Source organism: Octodon degus, unplaced genomic scaffold, assembly GCF_000260255.1.
Source record: "Octodon degus isolate 3935 unplaced genomic scaffold, OctDeg1.0 scaffold00010, whole genome shotgun sequence".
NCBI classification, from domain to species: domain Eukaryota; kingdom Metazoa; phylum Chordata; class Mammalia; order Rodentia; family Octodontidae; genus Octodon; species Octodon degus.
Window position 1 is genome coordinate 5,054,428 of NW_004524586.1, and position 23,295 is coordinate 5,077,722.

Below are 23,295 nucleotides of genomic sequence, written 5' to 3' on the forward strand. Positions count from 1 at the left end.
GTGCTGGGGGATCGAACCGCGGTCCCTGTGCTTTGCCAAGCTTGTTCCAAGTAGGTGCTTTAGACCACTGAGCCATCTCTCCAGTCCCAAAATTTTATAATTTTTTAAAAATTATTTTTTTTGCGGAACCAGGGATTAAACTCAGGCCCTTGCGCTTGCCAGGCAAGTGCTTATTCTACTGAGCTATCTCCCCAGCCTGTAAATTTTAGTACCAGAGATCCAACTCAGGACCTTGCGCTTGTCAGGCAGGCATTTATGCCTCTGGGTTATATCCCTGGCAATGGTCTATGTATAGAGTAACTTACTACAAGATTTTTTTTTTTTTTTCCAGAACCGGGGATTGAACTCAGGTCCTTGTGCTTGCCAGGGAAGCGCTTATTCCACTGAGCCATCTCCCCAGCCCCCTTTTATTTACTTATTTATTTATTTGTGTGTGTATGTGTATGTGTGTGTGGCCAGCTCAGCCCACCAGGGGGCGGGGCTGGCTGGCATGTGGTGCTGGGGGATCGAACCGCGGTCCCTGTGCTTTGCTGAGCTTGTTCTAAGTAGGTGCTTTAGACCACTGAGCCATCTTACCAGCCCCTACTACAAGATTTTTGTAGAGGTTGTTGTTTACTGTCCCTAGGAATCTGAATAAAGACCATGAGATCTTGGTGTATTTGTTTCTTTGGGTACCAGAGATCCCACTCAGGACCTTGTGCTTGCCAGGCACACACTTATGTCACTGAGCTATCTCCCTGGCCCTTTGGTACAATTTTTATTGCATGTGCTCTTGGCAATAGCCTCCTTCCCTCCCTGGGGCAAAGTGTGGCTTCTCAGGTCTGCAAGAACTCAGGCTGTACTCGGGCCACTTTCCGGAACTCTTTCGTGTGAGTCTTCGGGCACTGCATCTCACACCAGCTGATGGGAACCATCTGGACACCTGCAAGGAAGAGCCACGTGGGAGCTGGGGCCCCGCTACTTTCCTGACACTCCTCTCCTCATCTGGGTAGGAAACTGAAGTTGTGTGTGTGGGGGTGCAGCTCAGTGGCCGAGCATTTGCTCAGCGCAGGCAACGCCCTAGGTTCAACCCTCAGGACAACCTTAGAAAAAATATGTCACCTAGAGACATTTACCTCACCTAAAAGAAATCTTGTTTATTCCACTGAGTTATGGGGTAATTTCCCTGTTACATTAGATTTAGGAAACTCATTCTAATTTCAGCAGTAAACACAATCATGTATTGCTTAATGAAGGAGCCATGTTTTGAAAAATGATTGTGTCACAGTACAAACATCACAGAATATATCTGTCTAAACTAAGAGATCAGGGCCGGGGAGATGGCTCAGTGGAACAAGCGCTTCCCTGGCAAGCGCAGGGGCCTGAGTTCAATCCCCGGTTCTGCCAAAGAAGACCAAAAACCAAAAAATGAAGAGAGGGGCCAGGGAGATGGCTCAGTAGAATAAGTGCTTCCCTGGCAAGCGCAAGGGCCTGAGTTCAAGCCCTGGTTCCGCCAAAAAAAACCCCAAAAACCAAAAAACAAAGAGATCTTCAGTATCACTAGGTGATGTAACCTTAAGCCAGGGGTACCCAGGAGGAGGAAGCACCGAGCAACTCACCCGACTCGCTGTGGGCCACCACCACCCCAAGCTCGTTTTCAGCCGTGGTCAGCAGGTAGTTGGACTGCGCATCCCCTAGGGATATCTGGGCACGTAACGCTGGTGAAGGAAAGCAAGCAGCCTGAAGTCTTCTCCCCCAGCTGCTTGAGCTGCTTCTCCACTTTCGTTGCTTATTTTGACAAAGGACCTTCAGAAGTTTGCTGAGAAAAAAAGGATACCACTTTCGCCAAGACTATGTCACCTGGGCGGAAACTCTTATAAATTTCAACCTGCACATAAAGAATGAGAGTGTTAGGTGAAAGCTTTAGATTAGGTTTACATGAAATTATTAACCTCTTAGTAGAGCCAGTTTATCTTTTTTTTTTTTTTTTTTTTTTTTTTTGAGGTGATTGGGATTGAACCCAGGGCTTTATGAATGGTAAGCAATCTCTCACTGAGTCATATCCCCAGCCTGAGCCAGTCTACTTTCTATATCCCAGGGGCCAGATATTATTCTAGTCAATCAACAATTTTGTAAAATTTATTTATTCAGATAGGGTCTTGATATGTGGTTCAGACTAGCCTTGAGCTTACTCTTTAGCCCAGGATGGCCTCAAACTCATGGCAATCCTCTGGACTCAGCCTTCTGAGGGCTGGGATTATAAGCCTGCACCAACATACCTGGTTGTCTTTTTTGAGACAGAGTTTCATTATGTGTGTCAGGCTGGCCTTAAACTCACTATGTAGCTCAGGCTGGCCGCTAATTTGCAGATTCATTTCCATGGATCTTTGAATTCATTAGGACCATACTTTTATAAAATTGAGATTCCTATAGTCATGCAAAAAACAACAACAAAAAAAGCCCAAATTGACCAACAACCTTGTCTTTTTCAGTCGCTCGGACATCTTCCTTGCTATAAAAAAAGAATGGACACAAAAATTAATTATCTCTGAGAAAGAATTACCCTGTTGGTTCTAGCAGCCAGAACCACAGGGTAAGAGCACACAGGACAAGTTACAATGGGGACACAGCTTCCTTCAGGGAAGCAGGAGGAGGCAGCCTTAGTCCACGCTGAGAGAACACCCTCCCGTTCTTGTGCCTGCAGGGTATCAGGGCCATAGCTCCGACCAGAGAAAAGCTGAGACTTGGCAAGAAACAGTAAGGAACTTTACAGCCTCGAGAGCCATGGAGTGAAAGCACCACAGAATCATATGGAACCCTGAGGTTAAGAAGAGCCTTGGGGGCTGGCGAGATGGCTCAGTGGTCTAACGCGCCTGCTTAGGCAAGCTTAGGCAAGCATGCAAGCAAGGACCTTGGTTCGATCCCCAGTACCACATGCCATGCCCATAAAAAAGAAAAAAATAAATAAAGGAAACATTGAAAAAAAAAAAAAGAAGAGCCTTGGCTCAGCAGAATAAGTACTTGCCTGGCAAGCGCAAAGACCTGAGTTCAATCCCCGGTTCCGCAAAAAAAAAAAAAAAAAAGGCCTTGAAAGTTAAACAATCTGGTCTGCAATAACTATTTGTTCTTCCTCAAAAAGCCACAGAGAAAAACAAACTACTGTTCCCCCACAAATAACTTTTTCTCTTTCTTTTTCTTCTTTTTTTTAATTTGGTTTTTAGCAGATAGGGCCTCGCTGTGCAGCTCAGGCTGACCTTGAGTTCGTGGTGATCCTCCCGCCTCAGATTCCTGAGTGCTGGGATTACATGTGTGGCCATCACATCCTACCTCAAAAGCTTCTTAATGTCTAAAAACATTTGAGCTTAATCTGTATTAAGTGCATTTTATTTATTTATATATTTAGTTGTATTAAGACAAGGACTCACAGTGTAGCTCAGGCTGGCCTTGAGCTCACTCTGTAGCCCAGGCTAGTCTTGAACTTGCATCGATCCTCTTTTCTTGGCCTTCTGAGTGCTTATTAAATGCATTTTTAAAAGGTACTTCCTAAAATGCCTTTCACGTTGTTTGCTCTGAATCACCCTTATGTTGCTCACTTTTACCTCTGCTCAATTTGTTTTATTTTTAGACTCTCTTTTACTAACGTTTTCCTTTTTTTTTGGTGGAACCGGGGATTGAACTCAGGCCCTTGTGCTTGCCAGGCAAGCACTTATTCCACTGAGCTAGCTCTCCAGCTCCTCATTTTTTTCCTTTTATCTTAGCTCACAGAACATCTTCTTTGGCTGCTACAGAGAAGAATCAAAGCACAAAGGAGAGGCAAAAGTGGGTAGGGGTAGGAGTAGTAATTGTTTTAAAATTCAACTCTTAGCCAAGCATGAGGTCGTCTCAAAACAAAATAAAAACAAACAAAAAGCAAGAGCCCCCAACTCTCCCGACCATTCTAGTCTCATTCCAGGTGCTAGGGCAAAGTGAAGACTAGAACGCTTCTTACCGGATAGTTCCTCGAAAAGAGTTCTTAAGTGGCGTAGAGCCTACATATAAGATGTGGACTTTAGCAAAACGTGAGTTGATGCTAGAGACCTGTGGGCGAGAGGCTCGGCATCAGACCGCCAGCGCTCGGCAGCTCAAGGGAGCGCAAGCAGCTGGGAATCACTGACTCCAGCCAGCAAGTCTTCCAAGTAGAATTTAAGACAAGTTAACTCCTACAAACCTTTGCTTTAAGTGGTATCTGTGGAATAAAAGTCACACTACCCACCTAGCAGAGTTACTACAGAAATCAAATGAGATGGCACAGCTGGGCCCGGTACAGGAGAGGTGGCCGGCTGAGCCAGGAGGGTCAGATCCGCCTGCCTCAGCCTCCTGAGTGCTGGGATTTCAAGCAACATCATCACCCCCAGCAATACTGGACTTTAGCAAAAAGTTTTTTTTTTTTTTTTGAGACAAGGTCTCACCATGTAGTTTCCAGGCTCTGAGCTCATCATGCAGCCCAGGCTGGCCTCGAACTAACTTGTGGTGATCCTCCTGCTTCAGCCTCTTGAGGGCTGGGATTATAAGCATGTGTCACCACAGCTGGCACCCAGCCATACTTCTATTTTTTTCTATTTTGGTAGCTACAGAAGCCCCATGCCAGGCTTAATTTAAATTTAAATAGCCCTATAGCTAGTGGCTGACACATCAGGTACAGCGCTTTTCTAGAGTGGCTATGATTTTAGCATTGGATACGTATGCTAAGCATAGATTTAGGACCACCTTACCTTACAGGTGACAATAGCTCCCACATCTGGCAGCAGCTGGGACTCTGTTTCTCTCATCACAGATACCACAGGAAGCTACAGAGAAATAAAATGAAAGTTGTGGCTAAGCCTTGGGTGAAAGTATTTGTGGCCTGAGGACAGCACAGGAACGTCTTGGTGTGGTTGAGAACCCGAGGCCAGACGGACCGTGAATTAATTTAGGAGCAAGACAAGGAGGTCCAGGGAGAATGCTGCTAGAAGACATAATCCACCCATTCCAGATTACATATGCTAAGTCTTCTGGTGATTTTCTTGGCACACACTGTATTGTCTGTAATCGCAGAGGACGACTCTAACAGTCCAGGATATAATTACCAAAGAGGTACCATTTAGTGATGGCAATAGTTGTTTTCTTCTTAAGGAATACTTGCAGTTTTTTCTGTGATTATTGATGTAAGACAGCTTTAGCCTCCTCTTTTATCACTCTTCTTCTTCACTGTGCGTATGTTTTCTTCCAGTTTCCTCAACTTACGAAGTTTTTCTAACTTCAGTATCTATTCAGCTTGTTCTTTCCACCAGAACTGCATTCTCCCCAGCTACCCTTAGCCAAGGCAGCCTAAATGTCACTTCCTTTGACTAAGGAATGTTCATTTGTTATGTATGTTCAGGATGCTGTATAATTTCCTTTCCAAACAGCCGGCACATTTATAACCATACTCCCCACCTGAGCATTTATTTATAGGCTGTGTCTGTGCCCTGGGATTGAAAAAATTAAGTGTGTCTGATCCATTATTATTATATCCCTAAAGGCCAGCACTGTGCTTGACCCATGAAATTGCTCGAGATAACTATGAAATGAAGAAACTTAGGAATGCAAAGGACAGTTCCAAAATTGGTTGAATAGAAAGCTCCTCTTTTTGCAGATGAAGAAAAATATAAAGCCAGGGATTTAGGTTTAGTATCCCAAGCAGTCAAGGTCTAGATAGCCAGTACCTGAGATGTTTTACATTTTTTTAAATTTTATTTTATTTTTGGCAGAACTGGGGATTGAACTCAGGCCCTTGCGCTTGCCAAGCAAGCATGTATTCTACTGAGCTATCTCCTCGGCCCCTCTACATTAAAAAAAAAAATTATTTACTTATTTGGTACAGGGTCTCACTCGTAGTGATCCTCCTGTCTCAAACTCCCCAGCACTGGAATTAAAGTCATGTGCCACCATGGCTGGTTTAGGTGGCTGGCACACATGAGGCAATGAGGATTGAACCTGCATCCTTGCACTTGCTGGGCAGGTGCTTAGACCTCCGAGCTATCTCCCCAGCCCATGAGATGCTTTACTTCTTCAACTACTATTGCACTACCGTCTTTAGGCTGCTCCTCCAAAGACTGATTCTGAGCTGACCCTGCACCAACTTCTGGAACTTGGGAGGCCACACTCATGGATCTAACAAGCAGTTATGGAGTATCTACTCTAGGCTAGACACTGAAGGTGTGGCGGGATGTGCGTTCATGGAACTTCAGTCTATCAGGGGAAGGCCTAGTGGGAACATATACCTGAACGTTTAGTTTCGATTGGGGTCTAGAAGCACATCTCTGACAGCATGATTCTTGAGAGGCTTCCTGACAGTGGTAGGAGACACAGAGACTAAGGAGAAGTGTGTTCTTGATAGACGGCACGTGCACATGGCTCTACAGTCAAGTGAGGTGGAGGTAGTGGAGGTGGATGAAAGGGGACGGGTAGGTGACACCAGAACTGGGCTAACCCGGCTACTCTGTTTGCATCTTCTCTGGCCCAACTTCCCTCCACGAATCAGGAGCAGAAACAAGAGCCATCAACCTAACTGGTGTGTGGCGGCCTGGTGCACAGTAGGAGCGATCCCAGGAGAAAGTGAAGAGACCAGAACGTTCTACGGTGAGACACAAGAAGGCGCATCCGCAGTGTGGGTGTCTACGGACCGGAACTGAAGGGCGGCCTAGGAGAAAGAGAAAGCAGAGGGGAAGCCGCCTCTTTTACCGCGCCGTTCTCGCTCCTCTTGGTCAGGCAGCCGGCCAGCGACGAAAAGATGTAGCCATGCCGGGTGTAGGTGCCGCTGCCTGGGCTACCCTCTTCCAAGTTGCACAGACGTTCGCCTGCAGGAAGAGCACGGCATCAGCCACAGGCTCCCAGACACCGGTAGCCATCGGGGGTACTCTAGTCTTTGTCCCCGAGACTCCGTACGGGAACCGCACACTTACCAGGCACACAGTACCTCACAGGCGGCGCCATGACTGCCAGGGATCCCAAACCCGGGCGAGAACAAAGCGAGCTTGTCATTGGCCACCTCTGCAGGGCGCCGCAGGACGACCCGCCTTCATTGGTGCGCGGTGTCGCACGCGCGGGGCGCGCCTCGGCTGGTGTAAACTCCATTTCCCAGGCTCCCCGCGAGCCCAGCCGGGCGGGACTTCGGGCTCCGGCGCTTGCGCTTGCGCGGGCGATCCGGATGGGCTGGCGGCGGGTCCCGGCACCCGGCTGCCGCTGCGGCGACGGGCCATGGCGGGTAGGCTCGAAGCGCCCCCGGGGCGGAGCGGGAGGGCCGGTCGTGGACCGCAGTAGAGGCTGCGGGCTCCCCTGGGCTGTTTGAGCAGTCGGGAGCGGCAGGTAAGGGGACGCCGCGGCCCTTGCTCTGTATCCTTTTTCTGGGGTCGAGCCGCGCGCGTCCCGGGGCCTTGTCGCGAGCCAGGCTTCTCGCTGTCCCCTCGCCCGCCCTGCAGGACCTTGCCCTCCTCTGACAGATCGCAGCCTTCGGGAGGCTGTAACGCGCGGAGCGGGAGGGAGTTCAGCCAGTCCATCTTGCCCATGTCGCAGGTTTACAAACTCATCTCCAGAGACAGTGTTTGACTTGTCCAAAGTCGGGAAGATAGCTCAACAGAGTCAAAGCCAGAGCCTAAGTTTTTTGGCCTCGCTGCCCACTCTGAAAGACTAATCTTTTCCTGGTGTGCAGTTCAGGCTGGCTTTGTAGCCTAGGCTGGCCTCGAGCTGGCAACGGTCCTCCTGCCTCAGCCTCCCGAACGCTGGGATTACAAGCCTGTGCCACCATGCCCAGCTCCCCTTAACTCTGGTTGAGCAGCTTTTTTTAATTTTTTTTAAATTTTTTAATGTTTTTGGCACAGGGTCTTACTACGCAGCTCGAACTTGTAGTGATCCACCTGTCACAGCCTTCCCAGCACTACCATGCTCAGACTCGGTGGCCCGCTCAGTGCGGCCTGTGGGGCTGAAGATCGAACCTTGGTCTCCGCACTTGCCTAGGCAGGCGCTTAGTCCGTTGAGCTATCTCGTCAGCCCTGCAGTTTTTGTTTTTGTCTTTTTCTCTTCGAGATGGTTTCACTATCAGTTCAGGCTGGCCTTGAACTAACCTTGTAGCCCGGGCTGGCCCTGAATTCACAGCGATCCTCCTGCCTCAGTTTCTCAAGGGCTGGGATTACAGGCCTGTGCTACCTGCTCTTTAACTGGTGTTGACATGTCCTGCTTGAGATTGCCACCATGCTGAGAGCAATGTCTTTCTCCAGATGAAATTTGCCTTCACTTCGCTCTGTTTAATCTGACTTCTGATGGCTCTGGAATGTGATCCTCAGCATCTTCCCTTTCCCACCCCCCAAAAACAGATGGTGACTTAGAGTCTTGGGATGAGGGGAGCTGTGCCTTGCAAACCCTAATCTGGTGGCAGATGGCCACAGTGACCTATGAGTACCACTGCGGGATGGGGCCGGTTAGTGTCTGCGTGAAGGGTAGCAGCGTGTTTTGCCGTTTCCTCCTCTTGAGAGCTCTGAGATCACACCGGGTCCGCCCTGCGCGCTTCCGATTTGGAATTCTGCTTCCCTCAGTTTCCCGAATTGGAGTTTCAGTTTCTGTTCCGGCCATGGCCAACGTGTCTTCCCTGACATTTCCATGTTCCCCATGTCCCACCAGCTAAAGTAAGAGTCCGCCTAGCTTGTCCGCTCAGGTTTGACGTGCACTCCTGCAGTGATAGGCTTCCATTTATGTGTTTGTTCTGTTTCCTAAAATGCCCTTTCTTCAGCACCGTGATTCTAATAATAATTTCCATCATTTTTTAATTTTTTGAGACAGGGTCTTCCTATGTAGTTTAGGCTGGCCTTGAACTCACTATGTAGCGCAGGCTGGCCTAAAACTCTGGCAGTCCTCCTGCTGTCTCTGCCTCTTCAGTGCTGGGATTATAGGTATGCACCACCATGCCTGGTATCCATTTCTTTATTAATCAGAAAAAATAGTAGTAGCAGTTGCTTTGGTATTATCACATTGGCAGGAGTGGCCTTGAAGATGCATGTGGGACTGATGGACTTCTGACCAGCCTTTTTACTTCTGCCCCCGTGCAGGTCATTCAGTCAACAAATGTTTTTTGAAGCTGAGTGTGGTGGTACGTGCCTGTAATCTGTACTACTTGGGAGGCTAAGGCAGGAGGATCCTAGGTTTGAGGCTAGCCTGGTCATTTTAGCAAGCAAACTCATGCCTCAAAATAATAAAAACAAAGGGCTGGTGGTATAACTCGGCAGTACAGTGCTGTGTATTGTGCACGAGGCCCTAAGTTCAATTCCCAGCAGCCACCCAAGTACTTATTGAGTACTTCTATGAGGCTGGTATTGTACTAAGTGCTTTATAAACATTTCATTCACACACACACACACACACACACACACACACACACACACATTTAAAGTTGAAACAGGCCTTATAACATTTATTTTCACCTTTTTGAGACAGGGTCTCACTATGTAGTTCTGGCTTGCCTCAAGCTCACTTTGTAGCCCAGGCTGGTTTCGAACTCATAACGATCCTCCTGTCTCAGCCTCCCCGTGCTGCGATTACAGGCCTGTACCACCATGCCTGGTTTAGACCTTAACATTGAATCTTATCCCCTCATTGAACGAGAACACAAGGATATTGAATTCTTCTAGGGTTCAGTGGTTTGTCTGAGGTCTCAAAACTACTGAGGGACAGAACTGAATCGTAGTCAGGTATACGCATTGGTAAACGCAATCTATGAAGTAGGCATTTGATGTGCTCAGGAATTTAAGAGGTGGTTGAGAACATCAGAGAGTAGAGAATCTGAGGATCTTTTTTCTTTAAAAGGGGCTCTGAGGTAGAATATAATTCACATTTTTTTACAGGTAAAGAATGTGTCTTTTTTTTTTTTTGCGGAACCAGGGATTGAACTCAGGCTCTTGCGCTTGCCAGGCAAGCGTTTATTCTACTGAGCTGTCTCTCTGGCCCCTGAAGAATGTATTTGACTGCCACACGATTGCTGTAAAAAGTATTTTAGCAAATAGAAAACTCATCCATCATAAGGGAACGTACAGTGGCGCAGACAGTCCAAAAGCCACCTACAGTTTTTGTGGGGCAATCTGTTTTGTTCCACTCTTATATGTGATTTTGGCTAATATTTTGTAAATTCATGCTTCAGCCAAATCGTGGTGCCAAATAATTGAAGCCCAGCTCAGAGAAGGTAAGCCTGAGGTTTTTCAGCTTTGTCTCTTTGCTACGTCCACTTTAAGTGTCCTAGGAGGTATTGGGAATGACCAGTTTCTTTATTCTGGTGCGGTAGGTCAGCCCCTTCCCAAATTGTCAGTCTTCTCTTTTTGTAGGTCTTATCTGCTGGCTTGTTTTTGTGTTAGGGCTTATGAGCCTGTAGAAAGAGGTAATTAAGTACTTTGTTTGAAAGGCTCTTTGTGGGGATGAGCCAGGGTGCAAGGAGAGTACAGTGCTCCAGTTACTGAAGTGAAGCCATTCCCATAGCCTAGCAGCCTCCTCCAGTTTCCACTGGGTTTTGAGCTGCCTGTTAAATAAGTCACTGGAGCTGTTTAGGACAGAGAAGCACTCACTGGGTGTCCCATGGGAAAAACCAGATAATTTCTTTCTGGGAAAGACTTACTCTGTAGAATTGAGACAGTCACAGCAGGAGTCCGTTAGAGTGTCTGTGCCTTTGGTTCTGGCCATTGCCTGGGCAGTGACCTCCCACGCTGCGTAAGGTGGAGTGCAGAAATGGAAGCACTTGCAGAGAGGTCCTGGGAAGAGCTGATGAGCTGGGAAGGTGGCTGGGAAGCCTGGGACCAAGGGCAGTGTTGCACAGATGTTCTCAGTGTGACTAAAGAGTGGAGCAGGGAAGGCTTACTTGGAGAGGGCTTCGGGAACTACCAGCATGGAAATCCCTGTCTTCTGTCTCCTGCCTTTATCGTCCTGGCTGCTACAGCCTTGGGCTGGGGCTGGGAGTGGAACGAGAGACAAGGCATCCAGTGTCACGCGAGGGGTGGCTGACTGTCCTGACTGAGATGGGATCTCTGACTGCAGGGCTGAGTCTGCTGGCCTGTAACATCAGCCCAAAGGGAGCAGGCTAGGACACAAGAGTGTCTTTTGCCAAGAGTCAGATGGCACCGAGGAAGATCTAGGTGCAGGGATCCACTGGGTGGGCAAGCGGTAGTAGGGCAGGGCAGGCTGGAGACCCTGAGGAACTGTGTCAGTGGCCATGCTGGGACACAGGGCAGCTTTGTCCATGTTGGCTGTGCTCTACCCCCTCTTCTGTGTGCACGGACAGCTCCAAAGACTGCTTTGACTTGGAGCCACCTGGCTCTCCCTTACTCCTTTGGGATTTTATTCCTTTTCTTTTTTTTTTTTTTTTTGCTGACTCAGGCTGCCTTAAGGGTGGGTCTGGTAAGGCATGGGGATCCGGGGATCGAACCTCGGTCACCTGTGCCTGACGGGGTTTGCCCCAGCAGGCGCTTAAACAACTGAGCTAACCTGCAAGTGCCCCCCACCCTTTACTGTGGCCCTTTCTTTATTCTAGGTATGTAGGTGTGTACTTTGGATTTGCTAGTATCATCTGCCGCAGTCCTCAGGCTAGTCCCATGAATTAGGTGTGGAAATGGAGGCTCAGAGAGATGACTTACCATGCCCGTTGTCATGTGTACCTATGTAGTACAATGTAAAAGATACGATTTCTGCAGGCTTACCTCCTGAGATCTGGTTGTAGCATTGAATATTCTGTAGAAAAGTGAAGTGAGGGGCCAGGGAGATGGCTCAGTAGAATAAGCACTTCTCTGGCAAGCACAAAGGCCTGAGATCAATCCCCGGTTCCACCAAAAAAAGAAAGAAAAGTGAAGTGACCTTTCTGCTGCTCATAGTTGATGACTGTCATGACTGGGCTTTAACCTGGGTGTTTGCTCTCCAAGCTGGTGCCCTGGGTCTTTCTACGGTGAGGTAGGGAGCCATAGGACTCAGGCCGGATCTTCACAGTAGTACCCTCTTCCAGGAGTCATGCGTGGCCAGCGGAGCCTGTTGTTGGGCCCAGCCCGCCTCTGCCTGCGCCTGCTTCTGCTCCTGGGCTACAGGCGCCGCTGCCCACCTCTGCTCCGGGGCCTGGTGCAGCGCTGGCGCTACGGCAAGGTCTGCCTGCGTTCCCTGCTCTACAACTCCTTTGGGGGCAGTGAAACCGCTATTGATGCTGCCTTTGAACCTGTCTACTGGCTGGTGGACAACGTGATTCGCTGGTTTGGGGTGGTAAGTGATACCCAGGCAGCAGGAAAAGGGAGGTTTTAGGGGGGCCCAGCGGGATGTTTCTGGTGGACCCGCACTAGGTTCTAGAGGCAAGGTTCCTGCCCACAGAGGAATTCCTGCACTTCCCACGGGTGTGGCTCTCTTGCTGTGTCTACCTGACCTCACTGGTGTTGGCAGGTGTTTGTGGTTCTGGTGATCTTGCTGACCAGCTCCATTGTGGCCATCGCCTACCTATGTGTCCTGCCGCTCATCCTCCGAACCTACTCAGTGCCACGACTCTGCTGGCATTTCTTCTACAGTCACTGGAATCTAATCCTCATCGTCTTCCATTACTACCAGGCCATCACCACTCCGCCGGGGTACCCGCCCCAGGTGGGTGTCGGGGGGTAGTAGGAGGAGCCAGAGTTGTAGGCTGTGGGAGCCCCTCTCAGAAGTGGGGTGGGAATGCCTTGGGATCTTCTGAGACCCAGACCGGGTGCTGCGGCGGCGCTCACGATGCTCTTCTCCTTTTGCACAGGGCAGGAATGATATTGCCACAGTCTCCATCTGTAAGAAGTGCATTTACCCCAAGCCAGCCCGGACACACCACTGCAGCATCTGCAATAGGTGGGTGCTGGCTTTGCTCTCTCGAACCCCAGCGACGATCCTTTTGCCACAGCCCTAGGGCAAAACCTGGACCTGGAGTCGCTAAGACATGTATCAAGCACCTGTTGGGAGGACATGTTCCACGCAGGATGCTTTTGATCTCCTGCCGCAGTCCTCAGGCTAGTCCTGTGAATTAGGTGTGGAAACGGAGGCTAAGAGAGACGACTTACCATGTCCGTTGTCATGTAGCCAGTAAACTGCAGAGCGGGGCTGGAAGCAAGGATTGGCTGTCTTCAAAGTCTGCCCTTTCCACCTCAGCAGGATGCTGGTCCTTGTAGGGAAAGGACTTGCACTGACATCCCAGGAGCCCTGGCTACCGTAACAGAGCCTGTGTCCCTCCCTCACAGGTGTGTGCTGAAGATGGATCACCATTGCCGTATCCTTTTGCTGCCTTCTGCCCAAGGCCTTAGCTCCAGAGCACTTTGTAGGGTTAATGGCCACAAACCCACGGCTTCTCGAATCACCTTACAGAGAGCACTGGGCTTACAAGAAATTAGTGAAGGAGTCACTGGGAGCTGACCATTTTCTGGGGACAGCAGGGGCCTCACGCTCTGTGGGATGGGTCTTCTGGAAGCGAGGAGTCTTCTAATAGGTCTTCCTCTTGTAGGTTGCCATACTAACAGATACTGAGTAGAAAGGGATATGGGCACCTGTGGTTCTGTTAGGGGTGCTGGATAGAATATCAGTCCCCTTCTGTCCTGCTCAGATGCCTGGCTAACCCCAGCTGGATTGAAGTACTGGCACATACATTTTCTTGTACTCAGTGTTTTCGATTTTCATGATTTCTTGGGCTGGAAGAGTTTCTAATAATGTTGTCTCAAACTTGGGAAGTGATTCTGTCTTCTGCCTTTGAAAAACAGTTCTTGCATGAGCGATGCCTTAAACCAAGGATGAACCAGAAAGGCCTGGACACCTGCCAAAATTGTATTTGATCTTGTCCTTAATCAGTCCTCCACCAGCCTGGCTAAACAACTGTGTGGGTCACTATAACCATCGCTACTTCTTCTCCTTCTGCTTTTTCATGACTCTGGGATGTGTCTACTGCAGCTATGGAAGTTGGGACCTCTTCCGGGAGGCTTATGCCGCCATTGAGGTGAGCCTGTGGGGAGGACAAGGCTTCTCAGGAGTCCGCAACATGGGAATAGAGCTTGGGAGCTTCCTAAGAATTGGGGCTGGTGGCACCCCTCTCCTAGGGGCTGCAAGTATAACCAGCACTGTTTTCCATCCCTTAGAGAATGAAACAGCTCGACAAGAACAAACCACAGATGCTTGCCAACCAGGTGGGCTGTCCCCACCCCTCTGCCTCCTGCTGCTCAGGCAGCTAGGCCTGCTAGTTTAGTTCAGGGGCAGGCTGAGAGAGAGGCCCAGGTAGCCCGGATCAGGAGTGTGCTGGGAGGCTGCCGTGAATAGACCACGTGGCCTGCGGGCAAGTTGGAAGCCTGGTACTTGACGGGTTTTGGCTGTCCCATCATCGCTTTCTCTTTGGGCTGAGCCTGGCCTCTGCCTTGGTGATGGCCTGAGCAGCAGGGAGTCTGTGTTGGTCTGTGTGATGGGGCTCCAGGGGACAGAGCAGGCTGGTCCACGTGCACCTGAATTGCCCTTCCTGTGTCTCGGGACTATTCCAACCACGTTTTGGGCTAATACTGTACTCGTGCTGCCCTTCTGCAGGCCTTCATGGAGTTTGTGGTTCTTCGCTTTCGTTAGTGTATGCTGGGTGTAGGCCTGGCCTTTCCTGGGATGCGGCCACATAGTGGCGCTCTGGCTGGAGATGTGGAGGGACTCCCCCTGGAGCCCTGTTCATGTTGTCAACTTAATGGCCCAGGGTCAATTCCTTCTGTGCTTTGTCCTTTTGTTCAGACCCGCTCTGCCCAGTGTTGTCCTTGTGATGGTGTCACTGGGTTTGGTCCACCCATCTGGCTGCTGTCCTGACCCCTTGTGGTGGCTTTCATCCCCATCTTCTCTGCGTGGGTTTAGGTTACTTTTTGCCTGTAAGCAGGCACCTGGGCTCCAGTAACTGCTGTTACTGGAGAACAAAGTGAAGGAGCCAGACTTTGCTTTTTTTCTTTTTCTAGACTTATCATCAGACCCCACCACCTACCTTCTCCTTTCGGGAAAGGATAACTCACAAGAGTCTCGTCTACCTCTGGTTCCTGTGCAGGTATGGAACTCGGTTTTGGTAGTTCTGAGGGACACTTTCAGGAATACCTTTCTAGGTGTCCACACGCAGGTAGAAACCCATCCGAGGGACCTGCCTCTGTCCTGCTCGTCTAATTGAGATTGGCAGTCACTTCAGCAGTTTGGAGCAGGGAACGTTAAGTACGTTAGCATTACTTCTGGTCACTAAACACCAAGGGTGCAGACATGCTTGTTGTGTACCAAGGTGAGTTAACTCCTTGCTTCTTGTTCCTAGCACCTACCTAATGGACTACCCATTGCGTTTATAGATACCCAATGCGTTTATAGATGAGGAAAACTGCAAACTGCAGGGGTAAAGTAAGTTCTTCTTTGGTACACAGCTAGCATGGGTCAAGTGACATGGGCCTGGCAAGCATGAGGACCTGGGTTGGATCCCTGGTACCACATGCTGTGCTGGCCATTGATACTGAGGCTGGTGGCACATACCTGTAATCCTAGTGCTGAGGAGGCTGAGGCAGGAGGGTCACTATGAGTCTGAGTTGCGAAGTGAGACCCTGTGCCAGATAAATAAATGACTTAAAAAAAGAAAGGATGTGAATTTATCCTAGTCTGACCTCAGTGATTTTATTACCCTCCACTGTCTCACAGCTTCAGTATTTTAGGAAATACTGAACATTTTTCTCAGTAACAGCCTTATTTCCCCGCCCTCCTTTCCACATCATTGATTCTCAAGCCATTTTGATTTATTTTCACTGACACTTTCAAATGCAGTCATCTAGGCTATACGCCGGATGTAAAGACAAGGCAGAGGCTGTTGGCCCGTTCTTGCTCAGCTCAGTGTCACGCCTTTTCATGTCCACCAATCTCTGCCTCTCAGTTCTGTGGCTCTGGCCCTGGGTGCCCTCACGGTATGGCACGCTGTTCTCATCAGTCGGGGTGAGACGAGCATTGAGAGACACATTAACAAGAAGGAGAGACGTCGACTACAGGCGAAGGGCAGAGTGAGTAGAGCTGCGGGCCGGGGGCGGTCGGTGGGTAACGGGACTTGCATCCTGTAAACACAGGCCTCGGTCAGGGTTGCCTAGGCAAGAGTCCTAAAGACCGGAATTAGAAGTTTGTAGAAATGTGTGTTTTTCTTGGCCCTAGGTATTTAGAAATCCTTACAACTATGGCTGCTTGGACAACTGGAAGGTATTCCTGGGTGTGGACACAGGAAGGTAAAGTAAGACAGAGACTACTGCTGTCCAACAGAACTGTGATGAGGAAAAGTCTGTACCTGGGAGAACCAGGTACTTAGAACATGGCCAGTGCCACCGATGAGGCCCCCCTTCCGCCCACACTGGGGAATTGAGTCCTGGACTTTGTGCTGCGCTACGTCCCCAGCTGTTTTTTATTTATGCTCCGCACTACACCCCCAGCTGTTTTTTATTTAGACAGGGTTTCACTAAGTTGCCCAGGCAGGACTTGAGCTTATGATCCTTCTGCTAAGCCTCCCAGAGGGCTGGAGTAGAGCATTCCCACCACCACAGCCTGCTAACTAATGTTTTAAGTGAATTTAATTTTCATGAGTTTAAAGTCCCATGTGGTTAGTGGCTCTTGTCTGTGCAGTTCTAGAGTCTAAGAACAGAAATTTCATTTGAAACCAAAAAGGCTTGAAGCTGACTATAGTGGAATCCTGAGGAAGCTGTTCTCCACAGGGGCATTAGGTGGGATGCAGTGGCCATCAATCCCCTCACTTGTATGGCAGTGTCTGGAGTTCAAGTCAATAATACACGAAACTGAGGTAATTACTTGTGATAGAGGTCTTTAAAGGCAGCAAATGAGGCTAGCTCTTTTGAGTGCAAGAGACAAGGCAAGTATTCCTCAGATCTGTTACTGAGGCAATTAACAGCAGATGGTCGTAAGTACTTTCCTCCCTTCCCCATCCGCAGGTTACTCCTGCCTACCACTGTGCTTGCAGTAGCTCAGAACTTCCAAGAGGCCTTTAAGGTTCCAGAGGGTGCATTTATTAGACACAGTTGAAGAAAGGGTATTAGAACTCTTGTTACTTTGGCTTGATATATGCTTACTGTGGAATGAGTACAAAGGACAACCAAGAACTCTGGAACTCAGAGACCTGTCTTCCTCTTGTAGGCACTGGCTGACCCGGGTGCTGTTACCTTCCAGTCACCTGCCCCACGGGAATGGAATGAGCTGGGAGCCCCCTCCCTGGGTAACTGCTCACTCGGCCTCTGTGATGGCAGTGTGAGCGATGGCTTGAGCATTTGTTCTGCTGCCTATAATGCCTCGAGGGCCTCCAAAGGCACCTCTGAATCCTTGATCAGAAGAGCCAGTTGACCTGCCCTAGGGTACTATGCACGGTCACCTCAAGGACCCACTTTCTGCTCACTGCAGATGGAAGACACAATGTGGACAAATCCTAGCACTGATGTCTCTTACTCAGGCAAATAGAAGTTCCAGTCCCAGACTGGGGGCCAGGCAGCTAGCTACCCTGCCCTCCGCCAGATTCAGCACTGGGGCTGGTCATCTCCTTTTTCCACTTGCTGGCTGGGAGAACACCTAAGGTTACAGTGGGGATTCTGGCTTCTCAATGGGGCGAAAACACCAGGCCTGCTGCTGAGGTCACTGCCATTTCTCAGACGCTAGTGAAGGGAGCAAAAATAAAGGCATTTGATTTGTAAAGATATGGAGCTTCTCACTCTTTGCCTCACTGTAAGGCAGGGAAAGCGAGGATAGGATCAAGGCCTCCTGAGGCTCTGGTGGGGCCTCTTTGTCCTACTAGTCCTTTATTGCTAATCCTCTAGTTTGGGGCAGTGATGCCTCTGGCTATGTGCTACCAAGGGCATATCTGACAGGCAGCCCTATGACCCAAAGAAATCTTTATTCTCCATTAGGCACACACAGTCACCATCCCTGGTCTTCAGGGTCACACCCATCTGCATTCATCCCTCAGTAGCATAGCTCCCTTTGCCTGGTAAAAGATGTTAGGGAAGAGCCCCATAATCCAAGATCTTTCTTCAAACACAAGTAGTCTTGCTTAGTTACTTCACAAATCCATTGCAAATCAGGCCTGAGGTTTCTTGTACAGCCATGAACAGAAGCCCCACACTTGCACTCTGTGGAAAGGCGGGCAGAGGTCAGTGGTCTCCTGGCCACAGACAAGATGGCTCAACAGTTAGTAATTCCAGGTTAGATTGTCTGTCAGATGAGACCACGTTGGGATCAGGGCTCAGCTGCCAGGGCTTCCTAGCAGAAACCTGCAGGCGGAGAAGATGTTGGCAGCCAGCATTAGCAGTGAGGCTCGTCTCAGCCCAGCGCTGCCCCATGACCAAGAACTCACCACTCTCCCCTGGCTGACACGGCTTCCTTGCGCACCAGTCTCTTCTTGTCGTCCAGTGGCTTGGCTAATGCCCGGATCACATGTGGTTTGTATGGCAGCAACTGTGGAGTCAGAGGAGAAAATTTTAACCTTATTCAACCATGGCAACCAGGAATGCTGCTTTTTGACCTTCCACAACTAGTATTTGGAAGAAAGCAAAAGGTGGGGTTTTTTTTGGTACTGCGAATCGAGCCAGGAAACCAAGTGGTAGAATTGGCAATTCTATAGGATGGTCAAGATTAACTAGGTCTATTCTGATCCCAAAGGTGGGGAGGAACCTGTACCTATCTGTAGCTTATAGCTATCTTTTTTTTTTTTTTTTTGCGGAACCAGGGATTGAATTTAGGCCCTTGCGCTTGCCAGGGAAGCGCTTATTCCACTGAGCCATCTCCCCGGCCCCTAAATTATAGCTATCTTTTTAAGAAATGTATTTGGTACAGGGTCCCATTACGCGGCTTAGACTTGTGATGATCCTCCTGTCTGCAGACTCCCCAGTGCTAGGATTACAGGTGTGTGCCACCATGCCTGGTCTGGGTGGCCATTCGGCGCGCCCGGGGGCGGGGCTAGTGTGGCATGTGGTGTTGGGGATCGAAGCCCTGTTCCTGCGCTTGCCTAAGCAGTTTAGTCAGCTGAGCTATCGTGCCAGCTCTAGCTGTCTCAATTGCACTGCAGGGTGGCTAATCCCACTCCATGAAGGCAAAGAGTGCTTTTCAGGGAGGACAGCTGAGGAGGAGGTACTTACCACAGGAGCAGGCAGGCGAGTGAGGGCATGCATGCACTGCAGCGCAGCGATCCGGACTCCCTAGAATACAACCAGAAGGAGGTGAGGGAGGCCTCAGAGAATGAGGTGCCACAGATGTGCTGAGGCTTAACGCACCATGGAGGAGCTGGAGCTGAGGTTCAAAAACTTGGTGACCAGTGTGTCCACATGGAGACTCATGACTTGAGGTGCATCCAGTAGAAGAGGCTGAAGGCAGCTGAGGGTAGAGAGCTGAACCACAGAATCAGAGCAGGACAGGGCCTCCAGGAGCAGGGAGAGAAGCTAAGAGGCAACAGGAAGGGAGATCATACTGTGGGGCTCCTGGTCCTCTTCCTCCTTCCCCTTCTAGCTCCAGCTACGGGAGAATAGCTTTGTCCCTTGCTTGGAGGCTGCCTGCACAACTTACTGTGGGCAGTTCTGGCAAGAGCACAGGCTTGGGCAGTCTGTGCAGTACATGAGACAGACCCTTCAGGTAGTTTGGCTTCACATCTGTAAAAAGGGAAGAAAGGTCAATATCCTACTATGCTGGGATATTAACCTATAAAAACGAAAAAAAGTTGCTTGAGTTGAGAATAATCAAGACATATTCTTGTCAACTTTCTAGGTACATACCACAGTATAGCTATTTTTGTGGGGGGTTTTGGTCTTTTTTGAGAGAGGGTTTCACTGCATTGCAGGCTGGCCTTGCTAGCTTTGTAGCCCTGCGGGCCTCGAGCTCAGTGATCCTCGTGTCGCTCGCCTGAATGCTGTGATTACAAGTTTGTGTCACCACTCCTGGCTTATACCACCCAAATCACTTGAGTCCCAAATTATTTTAGGGATTGTGGCCAAGAGAAGAGGTCTATATACGTGGGGCCCTTCTTTCAGACTCTCCTTACGTTGGGGAGCAGCATGGAAGCCTTGGACCAAAGCAGGGACATTGTCTGTGAAGAACCGCTGGCGAAACATGATCCGTACTTCAGCATGGGCAGCACGAGTCAGCACATCGGTACAGTCAGACATGAGCAAGGAGAAGCCATCAGCTGCTGCTGGGCCTAACTCTGGGTCGCTCAGGAGGCCCATGAGCTGAAAAATAGAAAGCCTTTCAAGCACATCACTAGAGAACAGTCTTAAAATGAGGATGAAGTCATTCCTGGGAGCTATGGCGCTGACGTAAAGTTCTGTCTCCTAGGAACGACTTACCCGAGCTGTGAGGGAGGAGTTGCGAGGATGGTATCTGAGTACTAGGGCCTTTGTTACCTAGAGTGAGAGAGACAGAGAGAAGCTGGGGCTGACATTCAAACCCCAGGACTCTGAGGTACAGCTGTTGATGGCTCAGGGTCAAACAGGGATGTTTTACTTAGTCACAATTCCCGCGTCCAGTCAGAATCTACCCCACCTCCTTACCCAGAGCAGCAGCGTGAAGGCCTGGTGACGAGTGGGCCCGGAGCCCAGCCCAGCCTCCACCGCGTCCACAGCCAGCTGCACAAATTCATCCAGCTGCTGCCCTGGGAAAACGGGGACATGCTGATGCAATAGCAACTCATTTTTCTTTTAATGACCAATGATGAAAATAATAAGTGCAGAGCACCTGCGAAACCATTAGAAAAAGGCCAGTGTCATTCTGCCTATAGACAGAATGATCAGACACCAGCATTACAGCCTGCTAAACCACTCTCATGATGCGGTGCTGCTGACATTTGAGAAGAGAGGTCCGCTACTCCCACTGAAGACTTACCCGTGACACTGCCAATGTTAGGACCTCAAAATGCTTATGTATTTGTGGTGACAGGGTCTCACTACGCAGCCTGGCCTCATAGTGATCTTCCTGTTTTTAGCCTCCCAGCACTGGGATTACAGTACCACTATGCCCAGACTCTGGCCAGACCCTGGAGGTGGGGCTGGCATGGGCACATGGTGCCCGGGATCAAACCGTGCTCCCTGCCCTTGCCTAAGACTGCGTAAGCATGTGCTTTAGTCACCAGCCCAAAATGCTTTTTAAAAAAATCCCCTATAGTGTTTTGCCCAATTCTGTTTTGATTCTTGTCCCAGGACTGCCCAAAGGCAGCGTCTGAGCAGGTGAAGTCCTATCATGATATGAGATGGCCTCCTTTTAGGAAAATGAAGATGACACTGAAAGTCTTCTGGTGGGAGATGTGAGATTCACGCAAGCTCATTCCAGTACCTGCAGGGTGCTTGTTGAGGAGTCCTGCAAAGCACTTAGCAGCAGCGGTGGCGGAGAAGGGACAGCGATGGCAGCAGCTCAGTTCCAAAAGCTCCCGCATGAGTTTGTCCAGCTGAGGGATTTCCACCTACAGAAAACCTGGCCATGTAACGGACCCAGAAAATACTTGAAGTCCAAAAGAATCCCAGTAGAGAGCAGCAGCAGAGACAAGAGTGGAGGACTACTCCAATGAGGCAAGCAAGGTCAGCCTAGAGCTCACTGGAGATCCAGCTCCCTAAATGTGCTCACTCACGTTCTGAGGCAGGGAACACACGAAGGCCATAAGCAATGCCACCAGCCGCCTCTGGCTTGAAGAGCCCTCCTGTAAAGGAATAAGAGCAGGTCGTATAGCAGCAGTAGGTTTGTCTGCCTCCGTAAGGCCTGAAAGATGTTTGAAGAACAAATTCCAAGATTCTTTTCCATCTGACTCATCAGACTTGTCACCTGGAATGGCTGGAATCTGCTTGGGAAGCTGTTTTCAGGCAGAAAGGAGGTGTTGCCGTCCAAGAAGAGGGACACTATGCGGGCGACACTCTGAGCTGCTAACCTGAGGGCAGAGTACTTGGTGTTATCCAGGAAGTAGGATTCAAAGACAGCCCTCCCTGCGCAGCAGTGCCTTTCACCTGATGTTCTAATCAGGGCCGCTGGACCACAGGCCAGGCCGTGGTCACTCATTCACACTCTCAACAAATACTATGTGGGGGGCCGGTGAGATAGCTCGGCACCTACTTAGGCAAGTGCAGGGACTGCGGGTGGATCCCAAGCACCACATGCCATGCCAGCCCCGCCCCCAGGGCAGGCTGAGCCAGCCACAAAAACAAAACAGCAACGACAAAAAACCCCCCAAATACTATATGGCTGGAACTTTTTCCATTCCAGATTGCCGTGATAGAGCAGTGGACCAGATAGATGAAATTGGTATTCTTTTAGAGCTTGCAACCTAGTGAAGAACTCAATGCATGTTTTACTTTTTAAATGCTCCACAGGTAATTGTGCAGCTAAAACCGACTGGCCAATGGCTCACCCACCCCAGGGTGCTAAGATCATCTCTTTTCGGCTTCATCAGTCAAACAGCTGCCTGCCATCTATGTGCAGGCGCACGGACCGCTGACGAGGCCACTGTCTGTTGCTTCTGCTCTCCTCCCTGTGTTGCACCCACATCCGTGGCTGTACTCACTCAGGGCTTAAGTGGGTGGTGGCAGTGCCAATGACAGACACCATGGCAGCCAAGACCTCATCCTCCAACAGCACTTCTCCCAAAATTGAGGGTTCCTTCTCTGCAAAAACAAAGCACCAACTCACGTACACATCCACAATCACAAGGCCATCGCACGGCTCAGAAAGCCAAAGCATCAGTTCCTCTCCTCAGCGCGATGGGCTCGCTTCTAGTTACGGCAGCAGCTCTTGCATCTGTCCTCTAGCAGTGCTGTGGTCTTGAGAAACAGCAAGCCCCAGGAACAGCAGAGGGCCAGATGAGCCGGGACCACGCAGCCTTGGACACACTGTTACATCCTTAGAGTAGGCTAATAGGAATGGTCAACACCAGAATTTGAAATGTTGACCTTTTGAGAATTTTAAGCAAGCACAGACCTATCTTTATGGGCCTTTATTTCTTTTTAATATTTTGGGCTCCACTTTATAGTGACTATCATATATTGGGCACAGTGTGGCTAACCCAACTTAGGGTGTGACTTTGTGCCCCCCTCCCTTAGTCAAAATGGAACCCAGGGGCTTCACAGAGCTACGTCCCAGCTCTGTCTTTTGAGGCAGGAACTTACTAAGTTGCCCAGGCTGGCTCAAACTTTTGATCCTCTTGCCTCAGCACCACAGAGTGCTGAGATTACAGACGTGTGCCATCATGTCTGTGGTATATATGACGCTTCATCCCCGTTTTGTAAGAGAAGGAGCTGAGGCTGACAAACA

General features: G+C 49.7%; 3 protein-coding genes across 16 annotated transcripts in view; 1 reads left to right on the forward strand and 2 right to left on the reverse strand.

Moving 5' to 3' along the window:
- Positions 1 to 734: 734 nt before the first annotated feature.
- Exosc1 (exosome component 1) lies at positions 735 to 7,008 on the reverse strand. Of its 2 annotated transcripts, none has more exons than XM_004625508.2 (8): positions 6,942 to 7,008; positions 6,721 to 6,836; positions 4,731 to 4,805; positions 3,968 to 4,056; positions 2,458 to 2,491; positions 1,817 to 1,867; positions 1,599 to 1,683; positions 735 to 922 (listed from the first exon to the last, which is right to left on the reverse strand). In XM_004625508.2, the coding sequence occupies exons 1-8, from the start codon at positions 6,970 to 6,972 to the stop codon at positions 816 to 818; spliced, it is 588 nt and encodes a 195-aa protein (XP_004625565.1). In that variant the 5' UTR covers positions 6,973 to 7,008; the 3' UTR covers positions 735 to 815. The 2 variants fall into 2 exon arrangements, with proteins under 2 accessions (XP_004625565.1, XP_023564539.1); XM_023708771.1 differs by having other exon boundaries at positions 6,712 to 6,836.
- A 174-nt stretch (positions 7,009 to 7,182) lies between these two features.
- Zdhhc16 (zinc finger DHHC-type containing 16) lies at positions 7,183 to 22,590 on the forward strand. 11 transcript variants are annotated; one of them, XR_002819828.1, is made up of 11 exons: positions 7,183 to 7,344; positions 12,005 to 12,252; positions 12,427 to 12,621; positions 12,767 to 12,855; positions 13,242 to 13,270; positions 13,854 to 13,987; positions 14,127 to 14,174; positions 14,967 to 15,052; positions 15,908 to 16,031; positions 16,177 to 16,319; positions 17,164 to 17,240. XR_002819828.1 is itself a non-coding variant. In XM_023708863.1 (11 exons), exons 2-11 carry the CDS (start codon positions 12,010 to 12,012, stop codon positions 22,360 to 22,362), a joined length of 1,023 nt encoding a protein of 340 aa, XP_023564631.1. In that variant the 5' UTR covers positions 7,183 to 7,344; positions 12,005 to 12,009; the 3' UTR covers positions 22,363 to 22,439. The 11 variants fall into 11 exon arrangements, 10 of the variants coding, with proteins under 10 accessions (XP_023564631.1, XP_004625567.1, XP_023564626.1 ...); XM_023708863.1 differs by lacking the exon at positions 17,164 to 17,240 and adding an exon at positions 22,359 to 22,439 and having other exon boundaries at positions 16,177 to 16,247; XM_004625510.2 differs by having other exon boundaries at positions 16,177 to 16,247; positions 17,164 to 17,716.
- Positions 17,897 to 23,295, reverse strand: part of Mms19 (MMS19 homolog, cytosolic iron-sulfur assembly component) — a 31,901-nt gene continuing 26,502 nt past the window's right edge. For all 3 annotated transcript variants that reach the window (XM_023708855.1, XM_004625691.3, XM_023708856.1), the window contains 12 exons: positions 22,550 to 22,649; positions 21,817 to 21,919; positions 21,626 to 21,694; positions 21,334 to 21,460; positions 20,556 to 20,656; positions 20,352 to 20,408; positions 20,048 to 20,234; positions 19,576 to 19,658; positions 19,287 to 19,451; positions 19,152 to 19,211; positions 18,371 to 18,471; positions 17,897 to 18,287 (listed from right to left, as the gene is read on the reverse strand). In XM_023708855.1, coding sequence (XP_023564623.1) covers positions 18,260 to 18,287; positions 18,371 to 18,471; positions 19,152 to 19,211; positions 19,287 to 19,451; positions 19,576 to 19,658; positions 20,048 to 20,234; positions 20,352 to 20,408; positions 20,556 to 20,656; positions 21,334 to 21,460; positions 21,626 to 21,694; positions 21,817 to 21,919; positions 22,550 to 22,649 — 1,181 coding nt within the window. In that variant the 3' untranslated portion in view covers positions 17,897 to 18,259. The remainder of the gene's footprint in view (positions 18,288 to 18,370; positions 18,472 to 19,151; positions 19,212 to 19,286; positions 19,452 to 19,575; positions 19,659 to 20,047; positions 20,235 to 20,351; positions 20,409 to 20,555; positions 20,657 to 21,333; positions 21,461 to 21,625; positions 21,695 to 21,816; positions 21,920 to 22,549; positions 22,650 to 23,295) is intronic.

Coding starts and splice junctions, on each gene's coding strand:
- Exosc1 (XM_023708771.1), bottom strand. CDS start 6,972: ATGGCGCCGCCTGTGAGGTACTGTGTGCCTG. Junction 1,868..2,457: donor GAGCGACTGAAAAAGACAAG/GTTGTTGGTCAA, acceptor CTTTATGTGCAG/GTTGAAATTTATAAGAGTTT. Junction 1,684..1,816: donor ACATAGTCTTGGCGAAAGTG/GTATCCTTTTTT, acceptor TTACGTGCCCAG/ATATCCCTAGGGGATGCGCA.
- Zdhhc16 (XM_023708858.1), top strand. CDS start 12,010: ATGCGTGGCCAGCGGAGCCTGTTGTTGGGCCCAGCCCGCCTCTGCCTG. Junction 13,271..13,853: donor GAAGATGGATCACCATTGCC/GTATCCTTTTGC, acceptor GTCCTCCACCAG/CCTGGCTAAACAACTGTGTG. Junction 14,175..14,966: donor CACAGATGCTTGCCAACCAG/GTGGGCTGTCCC, acceptor TTCTTTTTCTAG/ACTTATCATCAGACCCCACC.